A 20,848-nucleotide genomic window follows, 5' to 3' on the forward strand; every position below is an offset into this window, starting at 1 on the left:
CATCAGGATCAGTGGAGTAAACTCAGTAAACAAAGTTGTTGTATGCAATCCATTTACTTGTGTATGTTTCAGCAACCACTGTTGCCGTCGTCAATGATGAGTGATTGCTACTGGCAACCAATGCTAGATGTATCTCCAGCGCAGGTCTTGGTGTTACCACTTGATTTTCCATCTAGGATTTTCTTGATGCCAGTTTTAAATACAGTATACAAATATTGACTGCTATGAGGGGCATGGTTAAAATTATAGGCCCAAGGTGATCTCAAAACCATGACTATGCCCCGAGGCGTAGCCGAGAGGCATAGTCATGGTTTTTAGATCACCGCGGGCCTATAATTTTAACCATTCCCCGAATAAAAAGCAGTCAATATTTGTTTTATATACCAAATCTTAAGATTCTTGTCATCTGTTTGGTTAAAAGGGCCTCAAGGAAGAACAGATGATTAATTGTGTTAACTGATTGAGTGTCCCAGGTTAAAGAAGAAATAAAACAAAACAAAACAAACAAAAGCATCGATTTTGGGAAGAGAAATTAATAGTTTCAATGCTAACGGCACAGATTACAATCTGCAATTTCGGCGTAATTATACGCATACGAAAATATTAACGCGTGCGTAATATCATTTTACGCTGGGAAAAACGCGCAGTTTGATCGTGGCGCTTGCGTGACCGTCCATAGTTCATTTCCATGGACCGGTCCATAGTTCATTTGCGGGCATAGTTAATTCAATGACTGCACTTTCAACCAATCAGATGACAGGAATCTATATATGAGGTATATAATATCAATTATCTCACATTTTCGATGAGTTTCTAAAACTGGGATGCCGGGCTGGGATGTTCCCATACTTCTTTTTTTTTTGTCTGTAACTTGGCAAATGAAAAATAAAAAATGAATAAAATAAAAACCAAAGAAACCAATTTACTGGTGGGGAGAATGTGCTCCAACAATGGGTTATTCTAGTTGAAATCCATACACCCCCTATATGGAAGACATTACCTTAATCTACCTCACAAGGGGTGTAGATTTCAAATGGAGTCGCCCATCCAGGTAACCCCATTTGAAAGTCACACTCCCTGTGTGGGAGATTTAAGGTCATGTCTTCCATATAGGGGAGTATGGATTTCAACTGGATAGCCCAATGACAGAAAATTAGCATCTTTTTTTATTTTATTTTACTTACTTGTCTGTTGCTTTTTAATGATATAGGAAGTTTTTACACCCAAGAAACACAAAGACACAGGTCTTCCTGTCACCGGTCGGGAGAAAGTGCTCCAACAATGCGAGCAGACCAATCCAATCCCATTCACAGAGTGCATCAGTCCTGCTATGCTCAACAAATGTGTTAAGATTGGGGAAGGAGTTTACGGTGAAGTGTTCAGGACCAGTAACAGGAGACAATCAGTGGCCCTCAAGGTATGAAAGAATATGACAAGAAATGGGTTTGAAGCCATATTATAACATTTGCTGAGGAGGACGCCCTCAATATTTTTAAAAATTCTGTTTTTTTACACGATTGTTATGTACTTAAGTAAACTAACATACCCTGCAAAAATAAAGACTTGAGGTGCTGTAGGTTTGTCAAAATCCAAGATTTTGAATAAACCGCAGGAACCGTTGCTTTATTATTACTATGGAAATATTAGTCAAACGCATACACAAAGCTATACAACGTGCATAACACAATACGTACATGGCGTGAGGGCAGTCGTGACATATCAAAAGAACAGACACGACCCACATTCGAATGAGTGGTTCGCATTGGCGACATATGCGATAGCGATTTTCTTTGTATTGCCTCTTCTGTTTGGGTCCAAATTAAAAAGAGGACATATCTGACAGTGAAACCTAATGTGCTTACTTACTCTACACCAAATCCTACCGTTTTGCTGAAATGTTTTTTACAATCTAAAGTGGATTTAGGTTTTAAACAAAGAAAAAGTGAAAACTGATGAGGAAAATAATTTTCACTTTTCTACTGAAGTAATGTTAATTTTCAGAAGTTTTCTTAGCATCAAACTATTAACCCTAACACCCATAAATACCATGAAAACCACTGCGCATGCATGAAACCCAGGGTCTGCAATGACGCAATCACCCTAAGTGTTAAATGCTCACGGAATTGCTGCCCGGGGCAGCGTTACCCGTGTAGCTACCGGTCCGTGATTGTGTGCTTGGCATGCGGGGGGTCAAAGGTTCGAATCCCGGGGGTGCCAAGTGACTTCTTTGTTCATCTTATCTCCTTTTTTGTTTCTTCTTTAACTTACGATATCAAAAAGCAGGGTTTGGTGTTAGGGTTAGATAAGATGTATTTTTCCAGATTAAAGCCTATGTTAACCCGAACACCCATAAATACCACAAAATACCACAAAATACCACAATGAAAACCACTGCACATGCGTGAATCCCAGGGTCTGCGATGACGCGATCACCTTAAGTGTAAAATGCTTACGGAATTGCTGCCCGGGGCAGCATTACCCGTATAGCTACCGGTCCGTGATCGTGTGCTTGGCATGCGGGGGGTCAAAGGTTCGAATCCTGGGGTTGCCAAGTGACTTCTTTGTTCATCTTCTCTCCTTTTTTGTATCTTCTTTAACTTCCGATATCAAAAAGCAGGGTTTGGTGTTAGGGTTAATTAAATTTTGAGCAGGGGTATACTCTTTAATAACACATATATCTTTTTCACAGATTATACCAATAGAAGGTGATTTTGAAGTGAATGACGAACCACAGAAAACCTTTGATGAAATACTGCCAGAGATTGTCATATCAAGGTATGGTTTAAGTGTATTATGAATTTCCTTAAGGTAGTACTATCATACCTGCCAACTACTATTTTAGTTTTAAATCCAAAAAATTCAGAGTACTCCGATTTTCTGATTTAAAATAAATATATTTTTATTTTTTTAAACAAGTTATAGTTCCATTGACCAGATTGTGTCACAATTTAGGGTCTATAACTTCTTTTTTTTGTGGAAAAAATTGCAATTGCACCCAAAACAACGCAATTGTGGCTGTGAATAACATGATTGCATTTTGGACTCTAGTTTTTGGTTTTCTAGGTTATTAAAAATCACAACCTGTTTAAAAAATATTATTTATCCACTTTTTCGCCAATGAAAAAACAGCCTAATTGTACAATTTTCACAAGACCACATTGCAGGCACAATTTTGACACTATTTTGAGATGATACCATGCTGTGTTATGAGTCAAGGTTGTTACACAACATTATGTGACCTGCTACCATGAAATGAGCATAAAGTTGCAAGTTGTTAGTTTTGATGTGTTAGAAGAAGTACCTTGAAGGGTGGCGAATGAAGCATCCCTCAACTTTGACAACTATACCTTCATCTACAAACACGATGGGCAGCCAATGATGATGACACCCCTACACACACAGTTCCGCAAAAACAGTTTGTAATTAAAGCAGTATTCAGACTTTTTATTGTACGTAAAATATTGTATGCAACATATCTACGTTGTTTAATCTGTTGCCATTCTATTTCCAGTAATGTTTAAGTTCTAACGAATGTTTGATGACGTAAAATCGATAATATATTTCTACTAGATATTATATGTAACATATTATCGATTTTTCGTCATCAAACATTCGTTAGAACTGAAACATTACTGGAAATAGAATAGCAATGGATTAAATAACGTAGATATGTTGCATACAATATTGTATGTGTAATACTCGGAGTCTGTGGAGCGCTTAAATTTCATGTTTATATTTTTAACAGAGAATTGAGTTATCTGTCAGAAGGCGATGTGAACTACTCCAATAACTACATAGGTGTTAACAATGTGTCGTGTGTACAGGGAAGATATCCAGAAACACTGCTGACACAATGGGATAAATATGACTCCAGAAAAGGCTCAGAAAATGACAGACCAGGTAGGTGCAGTGGGTTTGAAGTATAGGCATATTTATTCATTACCTGAATCAGTAGCACTCTCTAGTTATTAAAATATTGCTAGGTTGATAACAAATACCATAGAATTCCATCTATAAGTATGAATACCTCTAAATGAGACCAGCTCCAACAAAACCCGGAACAAGTCAGCAGGCATGTTTTTGACCTTGGGACTGAGTGGACTTTCAAATCCTTGAAAGTACTTATTAAAAAGAGGTTTGTTTAATCAATAATTGACAGCTGAACTATGATTTCCCCTATTGAATCCTATATAAAGCAGGAAACCAATTAGCCCATTACTCAGATTAGCAGTTTTGCAAAATTATCCATATTTTGAAAAGTATTGATGCTATGTCTATAATTTTGGTATCATTTTGAAGCTTATTGTCCCGTGCTTACATTTTTATTCAAAATTCGAAATTTTAAAAAATGCAACTTATTCCTGGTTTTGTCAGAGCAGGTCACAAATGAGTAAGTAAGGAAATAAAACGTACTCCACCTTGGATTTTAAAATATTTTCACAAGCTCTGAGCCATAGTTTTTTTTTTGGTTTTTTGCTAAGAGGTCATTTCCTTAGCTTTTAAGGGAAGACCTAGGCCTGTTCTTCTTTTTAGAAGAAATATGTGTATAATGTGGAATGTTAAGGATGTAGTGTAAATCTAGTAGGCTTTGATATCTGTGTCTATAGTATTCGGCAAGGTCTTTGAGTGTTTTTTTCTGATAATGGCATAAAAAGAAGCCTGGGTCACACGATGCTATGCAGCTTGCTCAGCGAATAGGTGCTGATGTAATGATGACATTCAAATTTGCCACTCGGAAACCTGTGACTGTGTTTACGATGTAAACAGTGCCAAAACGACCTTACTGAAAACTATGGCCTCTATGTTAGCACATTTGAAAAGAGCAATAGGTTAGAGATCTGGAGGTCCTGGGCCATAACCCATTTAACATTTTATTCATGTGCCATTTGAGTAGCGGGTACTTTCACTTCTTCATCACTCACAGAAAATGTGTCTTGCTTATTTCCACAGATATCTTTGATGATGAGCAGTTGTACATTGTGTTTGAGTTTGCTGATGGGGGACAAGACCTGGAGAGTTTTGAGGTAAGGTAGACATTTTGTATTTCTCCCAGTGTTATAATGTGCACAAATTATGTTCAAGAATAGGTAGACTTTTACTTTGACCATGCTTGACAATATAATTAAGGCTATATAAAAATTGTACAAAAAGCTGTCACACACTCTGGCACAAATGTATGCCTATAGCTCAACTTACATGCTCCACAGTGCAGTACATGACTCTCAAGAAACTAGAAACCTTGTTGTACATGCAATTGGTAAAGCAGTCGAATACGATCGACGCAAATGAAATAATTCTGTACAATTATGATACAGTGTAGCCAGTTGGTCCAGTAAAAAATTGCTGGCCATAAGTACACAATTTTACCATCTTGGCATTTGGATTACAGACACTGATCTGAATTTTTGACCTGCAGTTAAAAAGTTTGCCCACCAGACAGATGACAATTGAGGCTGGGCTTTTACAGTTGAAATCCTTACACCCCCTATGAATGATTAATAGCCCCATTAAGATACAGTCCTTGGTGTGCTTTTGGCACAGAATTAGAGAAGGAGAACCGGGACTCCCTATACGCCACATACAATCGCGCCATCAGCTATGGGGAGAAAATTGGGGATATTCGGGTCCTTGCCGACGGTGTGCGGAGACAAACGAAAACAATTCTGCGTCTCATCTGAAGCATCTTTGTACTCGCGTTCAGGTCGCATGAAGTCTCTCAAATGTGCCTATCATCCATGTCGTGCTTGCATGACAACAAATGCCTCGAGCACATTCTGAGGGAAGCCGAATACCCCCAATTTTTGCTTTCTCTAATTCTGTGGCTTTTGGTCATACCTGCGCAACATCGGTAAAGCATGGATTTGGGTGGTGATTCAAATGACCAAATAATGCTGGCCAACTTTTTTTATTTATGCATGGATTGTAGGTTCCATCTGGATTTGAATAATTTTGGTAATAATCAATAATTTTGGTAAAATAAGTAACAACTATTTGGCCGTCTTTGTTCTTATTCCCGTTGACAACTTGCCAGTGGTGTAGCCTGGTATGATGGTCTGTCTGTACATCACAAGTCATCAGTACACAACTAAAATGGGCTATTCCATTTAAAATTCACACTACCTCTGTGGAAGATTTAGCTAAAGTCTTCCACAGAGGGAGTATCAATTTTGAATTTGAAATACTTATTCCAGTTGTGGAAGATATAGGTAAAGCCATAATACAGGGGGATTATGGGTTTCAAAATGATTAACTCTGGCTAATATATATTTGAAAAACATACTCTTCTTGTGGAAGATATTTCCAAAATCTTCCACAGGGGTAGTGTGGATTTGAAATGGAATAGCCCAATTAGTCAGAATCTGTGATGTGATTCTTCCTTTTGGCCCGCTTCAGTTCAAACTCATCTCATTTTGGCCCATTTGAGCATGAATATTGCAATTTTGCAGATATGCCAACTAGTACGGTTTCACCGTATTTTGTACGGTAAAACGTGAAAAATACGGTAGTACGGTCACCCCAAAAAAAATACGGAATTCCAGAATTTTGACCAAAATAATAAAATGTTGTGTCTTAAAAAGATAAACAGCTGCAAGATTAGACTACAGACTGATTACTGGTATCATTTTACCACTTTCTTGGTTTGTTAAAGTGGTTGCCTACATCGTTTTTTTCTCGACTTTCGATGATGCATGCACATTAAAAAATTATTATTTAATAGGCCTACAAGATGCTTTCCGAAATAATTTTCTTCTGACTTGCAGTTTTTTTATTCACATTAATATTTTTTATTAACCACCTAATGCAATGTCTTCTGAAGGTATTTAGTTAACTATTTAGCTCTTTTGGTGCAAAAGAATAAGCATACAAGAAGGTTTCCGACCTCCATTTACTTCCGACTTTTGCACCATGCATGCACATTGAAGAAATATTTAATAGGCCTACAAGATGGTTTCCGAAATAATTTTCTTCTGACTTGCAGATTTTTCATGCACATTAATATTTTTTTATTAACCACCTAATGCTATGTCTTCTGAAGGTATTTAGTTAACTATTTAGCTCTATTGGTGCAAAAGAATAAGCCTACAAGAAGGTTTCAGACCTCCTTTTACTTCCGACTTTCGCACGATACATGCACATTTTAAAGAAATATTTATAGGCCTACAAGATGCTTCATGCTTTCCGACTTTGTTTTCTCAATGGTGCACCCAGTGGCACATTAATATTTTTATATATACCGGTATATCTTTTTCTTTAACCATGCATAGACAACTGCTATACCCAGTACAGTCTTCTAATTGACATTGGCATTAAACTGTTTAATTTTTTTTTTGGAAAACATACTATAATGATGATGATGATGATGATGATGATGATGATGATGATGATGATGATCAATGATTTTCTGAACTGGAAAGTTTTAACAAAGCATGCTTCTAACAACATTAGAAGTAACAAAACCAAATCATGTTTTCAGAAATATATCAGTTTGTTTGGTCTACATACTTTATCCAATTTTGTGAGGTCAAAGGTCAAATACAAGGTCAAAGGTCGACTGAGGTCACCAAATCTTTTAATAGTTAATTTTCAACTGTGCATCACATATCCAACAATCAGCTTGATCAGTCATGTAATTAAGGAAATATGACGATTTTAAGATGGCCGCTTTCCATGTAAAGTATAGCAAAGTGGCACTTTCAATGAGTGATAACTCGTAAAGGAAGCATCTTTTTGTATTTGATTTATTACTTTGATGGAATGGTTCTTTGGTATTGCCAAATTTGATCACAAATTTGTAAGGTGGGCCCCTGGACCCTGGCCGTTACATGCTTGGTCGCACAAGTGCTCCCTCGCAAGTATGTGTTCTACTTTTGGGGTTTCTGGAGTTGGCATATATGCAAAAGGTACATATTTAAAAAATACGGTTTTAGGGTGCAAAATACGGATTTTTGTTCTTTTGAGTACGGAAATCTGGATTTCAAAGTTGGCATGTCTGATTTTGTCCCACTAGAGTCATTTTTTATTGAGTGAAATTTGGGCCGGTACATCACTGAAAGCTACGTGACATTCTTGACAAGATCACTCATTGGTGAAATTGTGTTTTTTTGTCAGTACATTCACATGTTAGACCCCCCTGTTCCGAAGACCTGCCTAGGCCACTGCAACTTACTGCAAGCAGTCAGCTTCCTCCAGCAAGTTGCTGATGCTCTTACTGTTGCTGATCATGTTATAAACAATTTGACTGTCTTTGTTTTTTCTAGTTTAACAACTTACAGCAAGCAATCAGCATCTTTCAGCAAACTGCTGGTGCTCTTGCTGTAGCTGAAAAAGAACTGGAATTTGAGCATCGGGATCTCCACTGGGGCAATGTGCTGATTCGCTCCACTAAACAGGATCATGTGATCTTTTATTTGGATGATCAGGAATATAGAATAGCATCCCATGGTCTTGAAGTCAGCATAATTGACTTCACATTGTCAAGATTACAAAAAGGTGAGTTTGCATTCATTATACTGTGCTTGCGTACAAAATAGTCAGTAATCAGTGGGGTTTGAAACAGTCAGTTCTTTGTCTAGACCAGAAGTGTCAAGCTACGGGCTGCATGCAGCCAACCGGTTAGTTTTGAAGCATGGGTGAGAAAAACTAATAATTAAAATAATATTAAAGGTGAACCTCATTGAAAATAAAGTTATATATCAATGGAAAGCTTATGATGTCAGGATACTAAAAATAATTTTTTCCGATTTTTTTGATGGCCAATAAAGCTGAAAAATTAAAAAATGAATGAATTTTTGGTCTTTTTAAGGCGCCCAAAAAGCACCCAAATCAATCGTCTATGACCTTGAGAATGCTCGTGGCGTAAGCTCAGGGTTCGTGATCACGTGATCCTACTCGGAAACATGTAAACAAGACTTGCTTCCTGTACTTTGCAAGCTGCCCGGCAAGTCTGATTTTCACAATAAAGCTTGAAATTAGAGGAATCTTCAAGTTGCTGGTTCCTTCTATATATATATTAGAAATAATAGAATTATTGTCAGCACATAAATTTTCCGTACATTTTTGACAAAATCAGTCATAACTCGCTGGGTATAATTGGGTAATTGAGTTTGAATTTCGCGCCGGGATCAATTCCATGCGCAAATGCTTGCTACCGCTCATGTCATGGACTGAATAAACATGATCGAAAAACAAATTACATACTTGTTTGTGACATTCCTATTCTTGATTCATTTGAAAATATCTGATATTTAAAAATATCGTCTTGCAGTAATCAAAAAATTAATAAAAAACCCGCCGATTTCATCAAATCCAGCCCATAAAGGTTTTTCATATTTAGCGCATTGCGGTAAATACATTCTTTCCACGCAATCACGATTGAAAGAAACATACTTTTTTTTTAAAATAAAATAACTATAATTTAGGCTTAGTAGATGGAATTCTGAAATCTGAATAAAATTAAAATATTGTCACTTGTGTCACGATTCTTTAATGGTAGTGTACGGTACTGAAAACATTCATGTTTCATGGATTACCGAACACGATGCGCAAATTACTGCTGAAGAAATAGCAGGCACCCGACCAAGGTGGATATGCGCAGACACAGTCGCCAAGTTCGTCCTCTGGTAGCACTTGCGGTCCGGTGTGTGTTGCAGCAGATTTGATCTGCGGGATCAAGTCTGCTTGTAGCATTTTCGCAATTAAGCTTGAAATTAGAGGAATATTCAAGTTGCAAATAATATAATTATTGTCAACACATAAATTTTCCGTAAATTTTGGACAAAATCAGTCGAATCTGGCTGGGTATAATTGGGTTATTGAGTTCGAATTTGGCGCTGTGATCGCAAATTCTTGCTGCGATCGGTGACCGGTCATGGCAATATAATATAAACATCAAATTAAATACTTGCTTATCAAGTAACATTCCCTGTTCTTGATTCATTTTAAAATATCTGATTTCTAAAAAATATTGTCTTGCAGTAATCAAAAAAAGATTTCATTATAAAATCCAGAAAAAGGTTTTCATATCTAGCGCCGTGATCATTCCCCGATCGGATATCATTGCGGAAAATATTCTTTCCATGCATGAATTCACAATTGAAAGAAACAAATACTTTAAAAATACAATTTAGGCTTGGTAGACCGTTATTTGATGGAATTCTGAAATCTAGATTATAATATTGTCATTTCTGTCACAGTTCGTGATGATAGCACAATCGGTGTAGCCCTACTGAAAAAGAAAAACATCTATGTAATTGTTGTATGGATGATGGTAGTAGCGAAATACTGAAGAAATTGCAAGGAGCTGGTGTCTGCGAGGCAGATATTCCCAACAGCGCTAGCGCTTCTCGTCTTCCGGGAGCACTGTGTATTAGCTGATTTGATCAATCGTTCCTTGATATTTGGAACATTTACAGGAATAAATTGGATAAAAATTGGATAAAAAGTAGCAATAAGTTGGAAATATCAGAATGTGAATATCAAATCGGTCATTTTGTCTGCAAGCAGTACAGTCGCGGATACCGAACACTCGGCGACTGAGTTCATCCCGTATGCCCCGGCCCGTATGTATCTACGCGTTAGCCCATCATACATGACCGGTTGTAAAACTAAGAAATAATTAAAAATCCTGTACATGTACCTTATTCTATTCCTTCATTTTCTCATTGTGATAAGTTCATCTCAACTTGGTGTGACGATCTGAACTGGTAGCACTAGCAGTTATTTTTTGCAATCTGTTTTCATTCCGGTTCTTCGGCGAATCTGCGCTCTTGCTTTACTGTAATATTCACTATGCATATCGTGGATGGTTTTGGCCTATCCCAAATCACCCGCCAGCACTTTTTCCAGTTTTATCCGCACCCTTTATTCAGGAACTTCATTTTTGATTTGATCATGATGTTTCCTTCATGTTATTCTTATTTTATTGAAGATATTTTTCATGTAAAGTAAGTTGACAATGACTGAATTCGTACATTGGCCCGATGCATGCCACAGTAATGCATGGACATTGTGTTTACAATCAAACCCGGAAGTAACTGTGTGTCCCTGAGCTGACGTCATCAACGAAAGCGCCCAATTTGAACGATTTCGTTTTGTAATTTAGGGGGGGTGCCAATATCAAATCTTTGCATTGAGATTGTGTCTAGCCTGGTACGTTTGGCAAATAAAAAATATTCTTTTCTGCTTCCTGACATCATAAGCTTTCCATTGATATATAACTTTATTTTCAATGAGGTTCACCTTTAAATGGATTCATGGAAGGAATTCGGTACATTGCATGTGCTTCATTATATTTAGAAAGGTAAAATCTGACTACGAACTAGGAATATTATTACCAAATTGTAATTCTAATGCTTTTTAGTAATTATTTGGTGATGGAAAAAGCATGAGGTTTTGTTTTAACCTAAACATTTGATAATCTTGCAGATGAATGCACCATCTTCTGTGACCTGGCTGCTGATCCAACTTTGTTTGATGGAGCGGGAGACTATCAATTCCAAATTTATAGGAACATGAAGAAGAAAACAAGTATGTCATAAACCTGTATATTTTTAAAAGTTGTGCTAAAGGAAGTAATGATATCTAAACATATAGATGAAGTAATGGGATCATCATAAAGGAAGATGGTTTATTCAACAGCCTCAGCCTCATCAAAATGGATGATGATCAGGGCATCATTAATTTAGTTTAATTTAATTGGACTTGTCATTATTGAATAATTTGGGCTATTCTAGTTGCATAAATGCTGTCAAAATACCATAAAGTACCCATATTTTTGAACATCGACCGCCGATTTCACAATATCCATGTGGCATCATCCATTGATATCGACAGTGTTTACAGTATTTGTAGAAAATCTGTATTGTTTGTGGAGCACCGCAGTACTGCCAGATGGTAGACGGTACTATTTGAACAGCTCATAATAGGCAGGAATTGTTAGGCTTTTACCCCTACGCCGAAAAGTAGACCAATGTTAAGAGTGCTATTAGTCGACCTGTCCGGTCTATATTTTGTGTGTTGAAGAAAGTAGATAAAGTATAGGACTTGAATTAATAGTTTGATGCTTCAGGCGAGATGTCATAGACAATTCTCAAAATAAAAAATTTTGATATTAATCCGCGATGTTATAAGGCCCGCCGTTTACGAACTGATCAAAGTATAGCAACATTTTTAATGGGGATTATCATTGTAAAAAGATATTAATGCTCCCATTTTGGAAAATGCAACATCCTGGGGGCATTGATTATAGAGAGTGAGGACTGTAAGTTTCTTTGATGCTCAATAAATTTTTTTTTTTTTTTTACCTTTCAGCAATAACTGGGAGCCTTATGAGCCTCATACCAATGTACTATGGCTACACTACCTGGCTGATAAGCTTATTAATAGCAAGACATACCAGGACTCCGATACCAAAGCTCACAAATCTGCCCTCGCAACTTTGCGTTCATTCTACAGGCATCTATTGAGTCATTCCTCAGCAGAACAGGTAGTGGTGGAGAGCGAGTTGTTGGATTTGTAACCGATGAACTCATCAACAACGAGACTTTTCCAGAATTCTGACATTAAAGCTCGCAGGTCAGCGCTCGCAAATCAGTCTTCTTCTACATGGTGTCGATGGAGTAATTCTGCTGCAGAACAGGTAGTCGTTGAGAGCGAGTTGTTTCATCTGCCTAGCTGAGAATAAAAATACTATCAAACAAGTCGCTCTCCATATGACTATATTATACAATCATGGAGAGTGATTTTTTGGATCTTCAAAGGCTGTCAAGCAAGGGATCTCAACTTGTGAGTTATAACCATAGACTTTACAGACTATTTTTCAGCAGTCAAAGTCCCTGTGCATTGTATGCTGTGAATTTTCGCATATGCATGAGGGCCGATCATTCGATCGTGCTGTGTCTAACAATCATGCCAGCGTTGCATGCCTTCGCATATACGCGATAGAGCATTGCTTGTCTTCACATTTACGTGAAAGACTTTAAAAATACACGGTAGATGCATAGAAGTTTTGCCTGTCGCATTCATGGAACGATCAGCCCTCATTATCGGATGATGCTGAGACTTTGGCTGTTTGGAGTTTGTCTGTATGTCTTTATGGTTATAACAAACACTCAAAATGTGGGATTGCTAGGATTTCCAAGAATAATTTACTGTTAAGTGCTAATTACACAGCTTGGTGGTTAGCTGTTTTACAAGATCTGAGGACATGTTCCAAGTGGGCTATTCCACTTGAAATCCACATACCCCCTATGGAAGATATGATCTTAATTTTCCATACAGTGTGAATTTCAAAATTGGTTAAGTCTGAATGGGTGATACCATTTGAAATCTACACCCCCTGTGTGGGAGATTAGGATCAAGTCTTCAATAGGGGGTGTGTGGTTTTCAACTGGAATAGCCCCACTGTGTTGCAGAGTTTGCAGATTCATCTTTTTTGTTGAATTGTTAGCAGTTTTCTCAGCAGTTACAGTGTTATAAAAGTAACAGACTAACAGTATGATATCACATACATACGCTTTTGTTCAATCTTGATCGATGTCTGTAGTCTGTCTCGTCTCAAGTTGAGAGTAACGCCATGTTGGATTTTGTAGTGGCAGAATCAAATCAAGGGTGCTAACCTAATCTCCCTGGGCGTATATAGACTATACACACATGTAGAAGGCCAATTTGTCCGTACGCTGGCAATGCAACCACGTAAATGCACCGATTCGAGTCTGCCACTACAAAATCCAAAATGTTGTTGCTCTCAACTCGAGACGAGACACAGTATATATAGCATCTTTCTGATTGTCTGTTCTTTGCGAGATCAGACTTCATTTGTGCAATCCTGTAGGCAGGGTTGTAGCTACGGTGGGCAACAGTGGGCGGTGGAGCCCACCACTCACTTTGGAGCTCACCAATGAAGGTTCATTTAAGGCCAGAGTAATGGAAGACACATTCGTCCACGTCCGAATTTGAGATTTGTTGATATTTATCAACACTAAGATGTATTCTTTCACTTGAAACTGATAAAATACAACTTGCTAATATTTATTCGTATTTTTGCTTGATTTATTTCACTCTTTTCAACTCTAAAAAGTCACATGGCTCAAGACAGCTTAGTAAATTGGCGGAAATAATGAGTCAGAAATGCGTGAATGCAAAATATTGTGATTACGCAGCATGAATCGCGTCGGCGTGACGCCAAGCGCAACTCTGCGCGTATGTCCAACGCAGTCAAGCGCATTCGGTATGTTGTTAACGCCAGCAAATGTGGTGTAAACAAAACAAAAATTTGCAGTCAAAATGCCACTTAGATTTTTAATTATTTTGAATTTTGGCGCACTGAAAGCAGACATTATAGATTCATTGGTGCAAAAGATGCATATTTAGACCATGCACCAGATACAGCTTTTACAAGTGTGAAAGTCTTACCGTTTTAAAATTTAAGGACGTTTTGTGCATAATTTTGACTTTTTTTTTTTGACTTTTGACAATATTGCGCGATTTTTGTGACAAGATAACTCGAAAAATATGCAAGCAAAGGGTAAACTTTTTGCACTATCCTTTAGAGTACATCAAAGTCTAGGGAAGGTTTTTTCATTTTTTCAAAATATTTGTTTTAAACAAAAATATACACCATTATGTGCAATTTTAGCTTAATAGAGTGACAAATGGCTTTTTTCACATGTTTTTTCAATATTTGAAAAAGAGACAAATTTCAAAAAAATAAAAAACCTTCCCTAAGTTCATGTCTCTTCTTCATGAAAAGCTAACTGACTTTTTTTTTACTCGAACGGCTTTTTTTCTAAGTTGTCGCAAAATTGGGGTAAATAAGTGAATTTTTGTGATTTTTTCAAAAACTTGAGATTTTTTAACAAATCTGACGTCACCATGGGATTCCTTGACTCATTTCCTTTCCAAAAATGTATAGTTTTATATACTTTGGACATACAATTCAGAAATAATGAAGCTCGAAAAGGTCCATATTCTCTCCCATTACTCTGCCCTTAATATAGAGCCCACCATTCAAACTATAAAAAAATGTGTGTATTTTACCAAATTTATCCTTAAAATGTCCACTTTTGTTGAAATCTTGATAAATCAAGCAAATTCTGTAAATTGTTGCCTGGCACTCAATTTCTGCTAGTTACAACCCTGCCTGTAGTATAATGTGAACTCCACTTAATCCTTATCTGCTATTCCATTTGGAAAGCACATGCCCCTTGGAAGATTGCAGAATTCTAAACAAAGTCAAAATTTTAAATTATTCCAAATCCAACCATTTTCATCATCTATAAAAAGTGGAAGATTTTGGAATTCCAAACAAAATTGACTAATTTTAGGCCAAATTGTGCAAATTTAAACTGGATTTTATCAACTTTTTCAAAATTTTTCAAAATTTCCAGCTGAATTAAAAAACAAGATGCAATTGGATTTGACATGGCAATGAAATCCTCTACAGGGGGTGTTGATTTTAAATAGAATAGCACATTAAACATGCAAATAGTCATAATAATAAGTGTTGAAATAGCGTGGGTGCAAGTGATCCTTTGATATTGGCAATCATTTTCAACTGCCTGACAAATTAATCAATTTAATCATATGCATCATTTTGAAGCACAAGTTTTTATTATGCCAGTAATAATAATGCCTTTAAATGTGGCCATTTTTTTATTATGTTTTTCTGTCACTATGTAAAGAAAATTATCAATGTTACAAATTGTATTATATAAGTTTGTAGATTTGTATAAATGTAAATTTTATTTTGTATAAAGTGTGTGTATGACAATGAATGTTTTAGCATATTTTCTTCCACTAATGTCTAACTTTGTTGCACCAAGTTAGTTCACACGTGTGTGTATTTACAAACTTCTTTATATGTAAAGATGCTGCTGCTACGAGTTTGTCAAGAACAAGCATAGTCAAGCAGAACATTGATACAAGAAAATCTTGTAGAAGATGCGTGGTAATGTTTTCAATTGTATGTTATTTGCTAAGTAGAAAAGTGTATACATCAGGCATCCGCAAATAGCGGCACTCATGCTGCGGGTTCCCGAGTGGCGAAAAAATCTGAAAAATAAAAAGGTTTTTTAATAATTATGAAGTGTATTTAGGTTTATCTGTACTAATAATATGTCTGTTGAAATATTTGAAAATATGAACAAAAACATGCCAGAAGATCCTTCCTATACCACATTTAATGGCCCAAACCCACAAGCTTCCGGGGGCTCCGCTCCCTGGACCCTTGGCCTCAACCAGGGGCCTTAAGGCGGGACCCTAGTTCCCACCCATGAGATGCTATGCTCTATTTGGTTAGTGGTGGCGCTTTTAAGTTATTTCATGTCCTAATGTGGCACTTCAAAGAATCTATTTGAGAATGCCTGGTATACATTTATTTTGTTTGTTAAATTTGACCGGTAGACTCAGTTCTCTGATGATGAAGATGATGACAACGATGAGAAAAATAATAATAATCAATCATAATAATTAATGATAATAATAATATCAATTTAAATGTACTTACTGCTATTACATGTATGTTGGTTGAAACTTTGAGGGTTGAGAACCAAAAAGCTGCAGTTTATAAAGGAAACCTTTATGAGTTAAGGCTTTCTGGTTCTCAACCCTCGACTTGAAACATGTCCAGCCTTTGGTGGTGCCAATGGATGAATCGTGCCCGAGGAGGGTCACGGTTGTTTGATGGGATCATTTATTAGTTTTTCAAACAAAACATCATGTATAACCAAATTTTAGGCTTAAACAGCTAAAAGTTATATCGTGCTAATGTATACAAATGCTTTTGAGTCGTTTTCAACTTTAATTTCCCCTCTTTTACAAAATTATTCACTTTTATAGTATTTTTTAAAGCTTTTTGGATATACAATGTATGTATTATTGTCAAAATTGGTGGCGCTATTTAGTTACTGGAAATTACCCTTTCAAGCTTTTAATACAAATAATTCCTTTTATTGTTTGATAAAATATGTTTATAAAATTTCCTTTGTCGCTTGTTTCACCTATTCCAGCAGTTTTAATGTCGGTATTCATCACCTAACCCTTGCAAATAAAGAAATATGATTTAGGTTAAATAGCGCCATCTATAGTTTGCATTTAGTTAATAATGAAGCCAATTCTATATACATCAAACAACCGTGGGGTCTTAGTGTAAAGGTGGGTTCTGTGATGTGCGGCAGATTTAGGGTGCATTTTGGTATATTTATAGGTCCCAACTCTCCAAAAACAATTGGTGTTTTTCACAATTTTTCCCCAAATCTGGAAAAGTGCATACTCCTCAGCCACAATTTGTGAAAATGCAGCAAAATTCATGAAATTGGTATATTTTTGGGGTATGGTTTTGAAGTCTGAGACGCACATCCCTTCCTAGTCCAAAATTGAGACCCCCAGAACCATGCACATCTTCTGGTGTTGTTGAACCATATGTCCAATCTCTGGTTGAAACATACTCAACCTCTGCTGCTGTGGAACCATGGATCTCTGTTGAACCTGGTCCAATCTCTGGTTTAACTTTGCCCAACCATGTCATGGTTGAAGCATGTTCAATCTATGGTTGAACCTTGTCCAATGTCTGCTTTAAGGGCTGGGGTATGAACGTTTGGACAGTATTTATTTTGGGACATTAGAGCACATCAGACATATCGAATTGAATTCTGAATACGAAGAATGTCATTCTGATATCAAATAATTTTGATTTTTTGAAATTGCAATTTAATACACATTTTATGGCAAATCATTAAAATTGATATTTTTGATATTTAACAGTACTTGAAGTAAACTTTATAAATCTGATGATTTATACTTAAAGTGTATGTAGGTGGGATGAAAATCCGACAATCAATTGAAAATTTTGACCTTTCGTATTGAAGATATGGATTTTTTTCCCAAAACAGCAACAACAAAAAGGTCTTTTGGGGAAAAAAATCCATATCTTCAATATGAAAGGTCAAAATTTTCAATTGACCGTCGGCTTTTCCTCCCTGCTACATACACTTTAAGAATATATCATTAGATTTATATAATTTACTTCGAGGACTGTTATATATCAAAATTTGAAAAATATCAAATTTTTATAATTTGTCATAAAATTTGTATTATATTGTGATTTTAAAAAATGAAAATTATTTGATATCAGAAAGACATGCTTCGTATTCAGAATACAATTCGATAGGTCTGAGGTGGTCTCATGTCCCACAAAAAATACTGTCGAAACGCAATAAACGCTCATTTTGGATCCCTTAACTTTGCCCAACCTTTGTTTGAACCATGCCCAACCTTTGGCAATTTGAACCATGTCCAATATCTGGTTGAACTGTGCCCAACCTCTGGTTGAAACATACTCAACCTCTGTGCTGTTGAACCATGTCCAATCTCTGGTTGAACTTTGTCCAGTGCCTGGTTTAACTTTGCCCAACCTTGGGCATCATTGAACCATGTCCAATTTATGGTTGAACCTTGTCCAGTGCCTGGTTTAACTTTGCCCAACCTCTGGGTAAACCATGCCAGTCTCTGGCGCTGTTGAAACCTTTCAAAAGCTGGTTGAACCTTTGGCCAACCTCTGATATTTCCAACTTCTGTCTCAGTTATGTCCTGCCTCTTTATCATACCAAACTGAAATAAAATAATGTTATAAACTGATTTCTGATATTGAATAGTGTACTGATCATGAACATACTGTAGAACTGCTGTATGCCTACAATAAATTTACAGAAGCATTAGTAAGTAATTGTTGTTGCATATGGGAAAATCCCAGAGGCCATTCAAGTTTCATAGTGTATACAAGTGTGGCCAGAAAGGTCAAAAGCTCCTGTTTTCTCAAAAAAGGGTGGTTTTAAACTTCTAGTTGGTGCGCTTATAGGGGTACCTACAGTGTGTTTTTTAAAGTTTGTGTTTTCTGATTTGCATCAGGACCAATGCCCAAACATTACAAATATTGGAAAATGGTAAAAAATGTAACAAGGGGTGTGTTTTATCAAAAGCCTGTAAAACTTGTAGCGAAACCGTTCTAAATTTTTTATTTGCTCAAAAGGGCCAATCCTGTTTGTTTGGGCTTAATTTTTGACAGTGTCTAGTCACACTTGTGCACACTATAAAAATTGAGTGGCCCCCGGAGGGGAAATATGGCAAGAGAGATGCTGAACAGGATTGTCTATCCAGCATACAACTGGTGGATTTCATTAAAAGTTGCAATGTGTTATAGCTGAGAGTTATAAGTCCTTTATCTCATCTTAGGTCACCCCAAACCCATTGTAACTCTCTAACATAAATCCTATGGAGGAGTTTGTGGAGTTTGGGACATGCAATGTTTTACAACTTCAGCATATTGGGCTATTTCATTTGAAAGTCTCACAGGGGGAGTATGTTTTTCAAATGGAATTGGCTAGTGTTAATTATTTTGAAACTCATACTCCCCCTGTATATGGCTTTTACCTATATCTTCCACAACTGGACTTACTGGAGTGAGTATTTCAAGTGTGTGTTACCCAGTTGTCAGTTCTATTTGAAACCCATACTCCCTCTCAGGGTTTACTCTACCGCACAAAACATGTGTATTTACGCGTTCAGACACTTTGCAGTTTGCAGACCCCTTCAAATCCAAAGTCCAACGCGTACAAAATCTTAACAACATACGTGTTCAAATATTGCAAGATATGAATAGAAAAACACCCGATATTGTGCATTTATTCTCGTCTTTTGGCATTTAGGACTTACTCCCGACAAGCAGGGCCCCATCACATTTTGTCAGCATTTGAATTTTTGCAAATTAAGTTTGGGTCTTTTTTCTGTTTAAATGATGCACCAAATGGCTTCAATTGGACTTCAATTTTGCAAAATTTTCCCTCTCAAGGGGGTACATCCCCCTCAGACACCCCCATGCGTAGTGGATAAACAAATGGACATTTTCGCTTCTGGTTTCGACATTTGCCAATTCCTTTACAGGGGGAAGTGTGGATATCAGACAAAATAGCACATTGTAACTCTCTTTGTGAAATTGATCTCAGGATTGGGTCAGTAACAATCTGGTCTGGTTAGGTTAGGAAGATAAAGCAAGCCTATATTGTACCTCGCTTGTCTTTTATTCCCTTTTGTACGACCAATACATATCATAATTATATTGAATTGAATTGAATTGAATATCAGTTGTCATTAAATTGAAATTTGTGACCCATCACATCAAAATGAGACCACTTGTCACCTCCATTCCCAGGTAACATTGAAAGAAGATAAGAAAATGAAAAGAAATTTGAGCTTTGTTTTGTATCTGATTTCAACAAGGAAGGTGGTCATTTTAAAGCTACAAAATAGCAGTTTATCCTAGTTTTTAAATTTTCATTTTCATTTCTGAAGACAAATGGTTGGTTTTGATGTGATGGGTCACATTTAAACTATTCAAACTGAAAAAGTCAGTTTTAGGGACTGCTCAATATTTACGCCTGTGGATGGGATTTTGACAAACAAATCAATGAAATTATGTGTTTACCCGTGCATCCGCTCAAAATTGTTGGATTCTGCCTTGTTTTCCCCTTTTTCTCCATTTGAAGCTTAACATTCCCATCTCATGCTTCAAGTAAATAATTGGATTCCCCCTTAACCCCCTTATCACTACCTGTCGATCTAACATTGCCTCTGATTGGTCAATTACATGATATTTTCACTTAACTCGCCAATCAGAATGGAGTTTTGCAAATAATTCACCCCAATTTTTTTGTGTGGTGAAATTATTCTAACAATGTTGCTGATTGGGCCAATTGATAATGAAAACTTCTTTTTGGCCAATCGGCAGGTAGTTCTCATGGGGTTAAAACTCCCACTCCCTCCAGTGTAAATATTGAACAGTCCCTTAGTATTTCAT

At 36.7% G+C, this 20,848-nt stretch overlaps 1 protein-coding gene across 1 annotated transcript; it reads left to right on the top strand.

The window, feature by feature from the left end:
* Positions 1 to 96: 96 nt before the first annotated feature.
* LOC140147023 (serine/threonine-protein kinase haspin-like) lies at positions 97 to 14,121 on the top strand. Its single transcript, XM_072168794.1, has 8 exons — positions 97 to 144; positions 1,211 to 1,417; positions 2,690 to 2,775; positions 3,746 to 3,900; positions 4,951 to 5,024; positions 8,259 to 8,490; positions 11,425 to 11,530; positions 12,310 to 14,121. The coding sequence occupies exons 1-8, from the start codon at positions 97 to 99 to the stop codon at positions 12,515 to 12,517; spliced, it is 1,116 nt and encodes a 371-aa protein (XP_072024895.1). The 3' UTR covers positions 12,518 to 14,121.
* The last annotated feature ends 6,727 nt before the right edge of the window (positions 14,122 to 20,848 follow it).

Source organism: Amphiura filiformis, chromosome 3 (genome assembly GCF_039555335.1).
Source record: "Amphiura filiformis chromosome 3, Afil_fr2py, whole genome shotgun sequence".
In the NCBI taxonomy this organism is placed as follows: Eukaryota; Metazoa; Echinodermata; class Ophiuroidea; order Amphilepidida; family Amphiuridae; genus Amphiura; species Amphiura filiformis.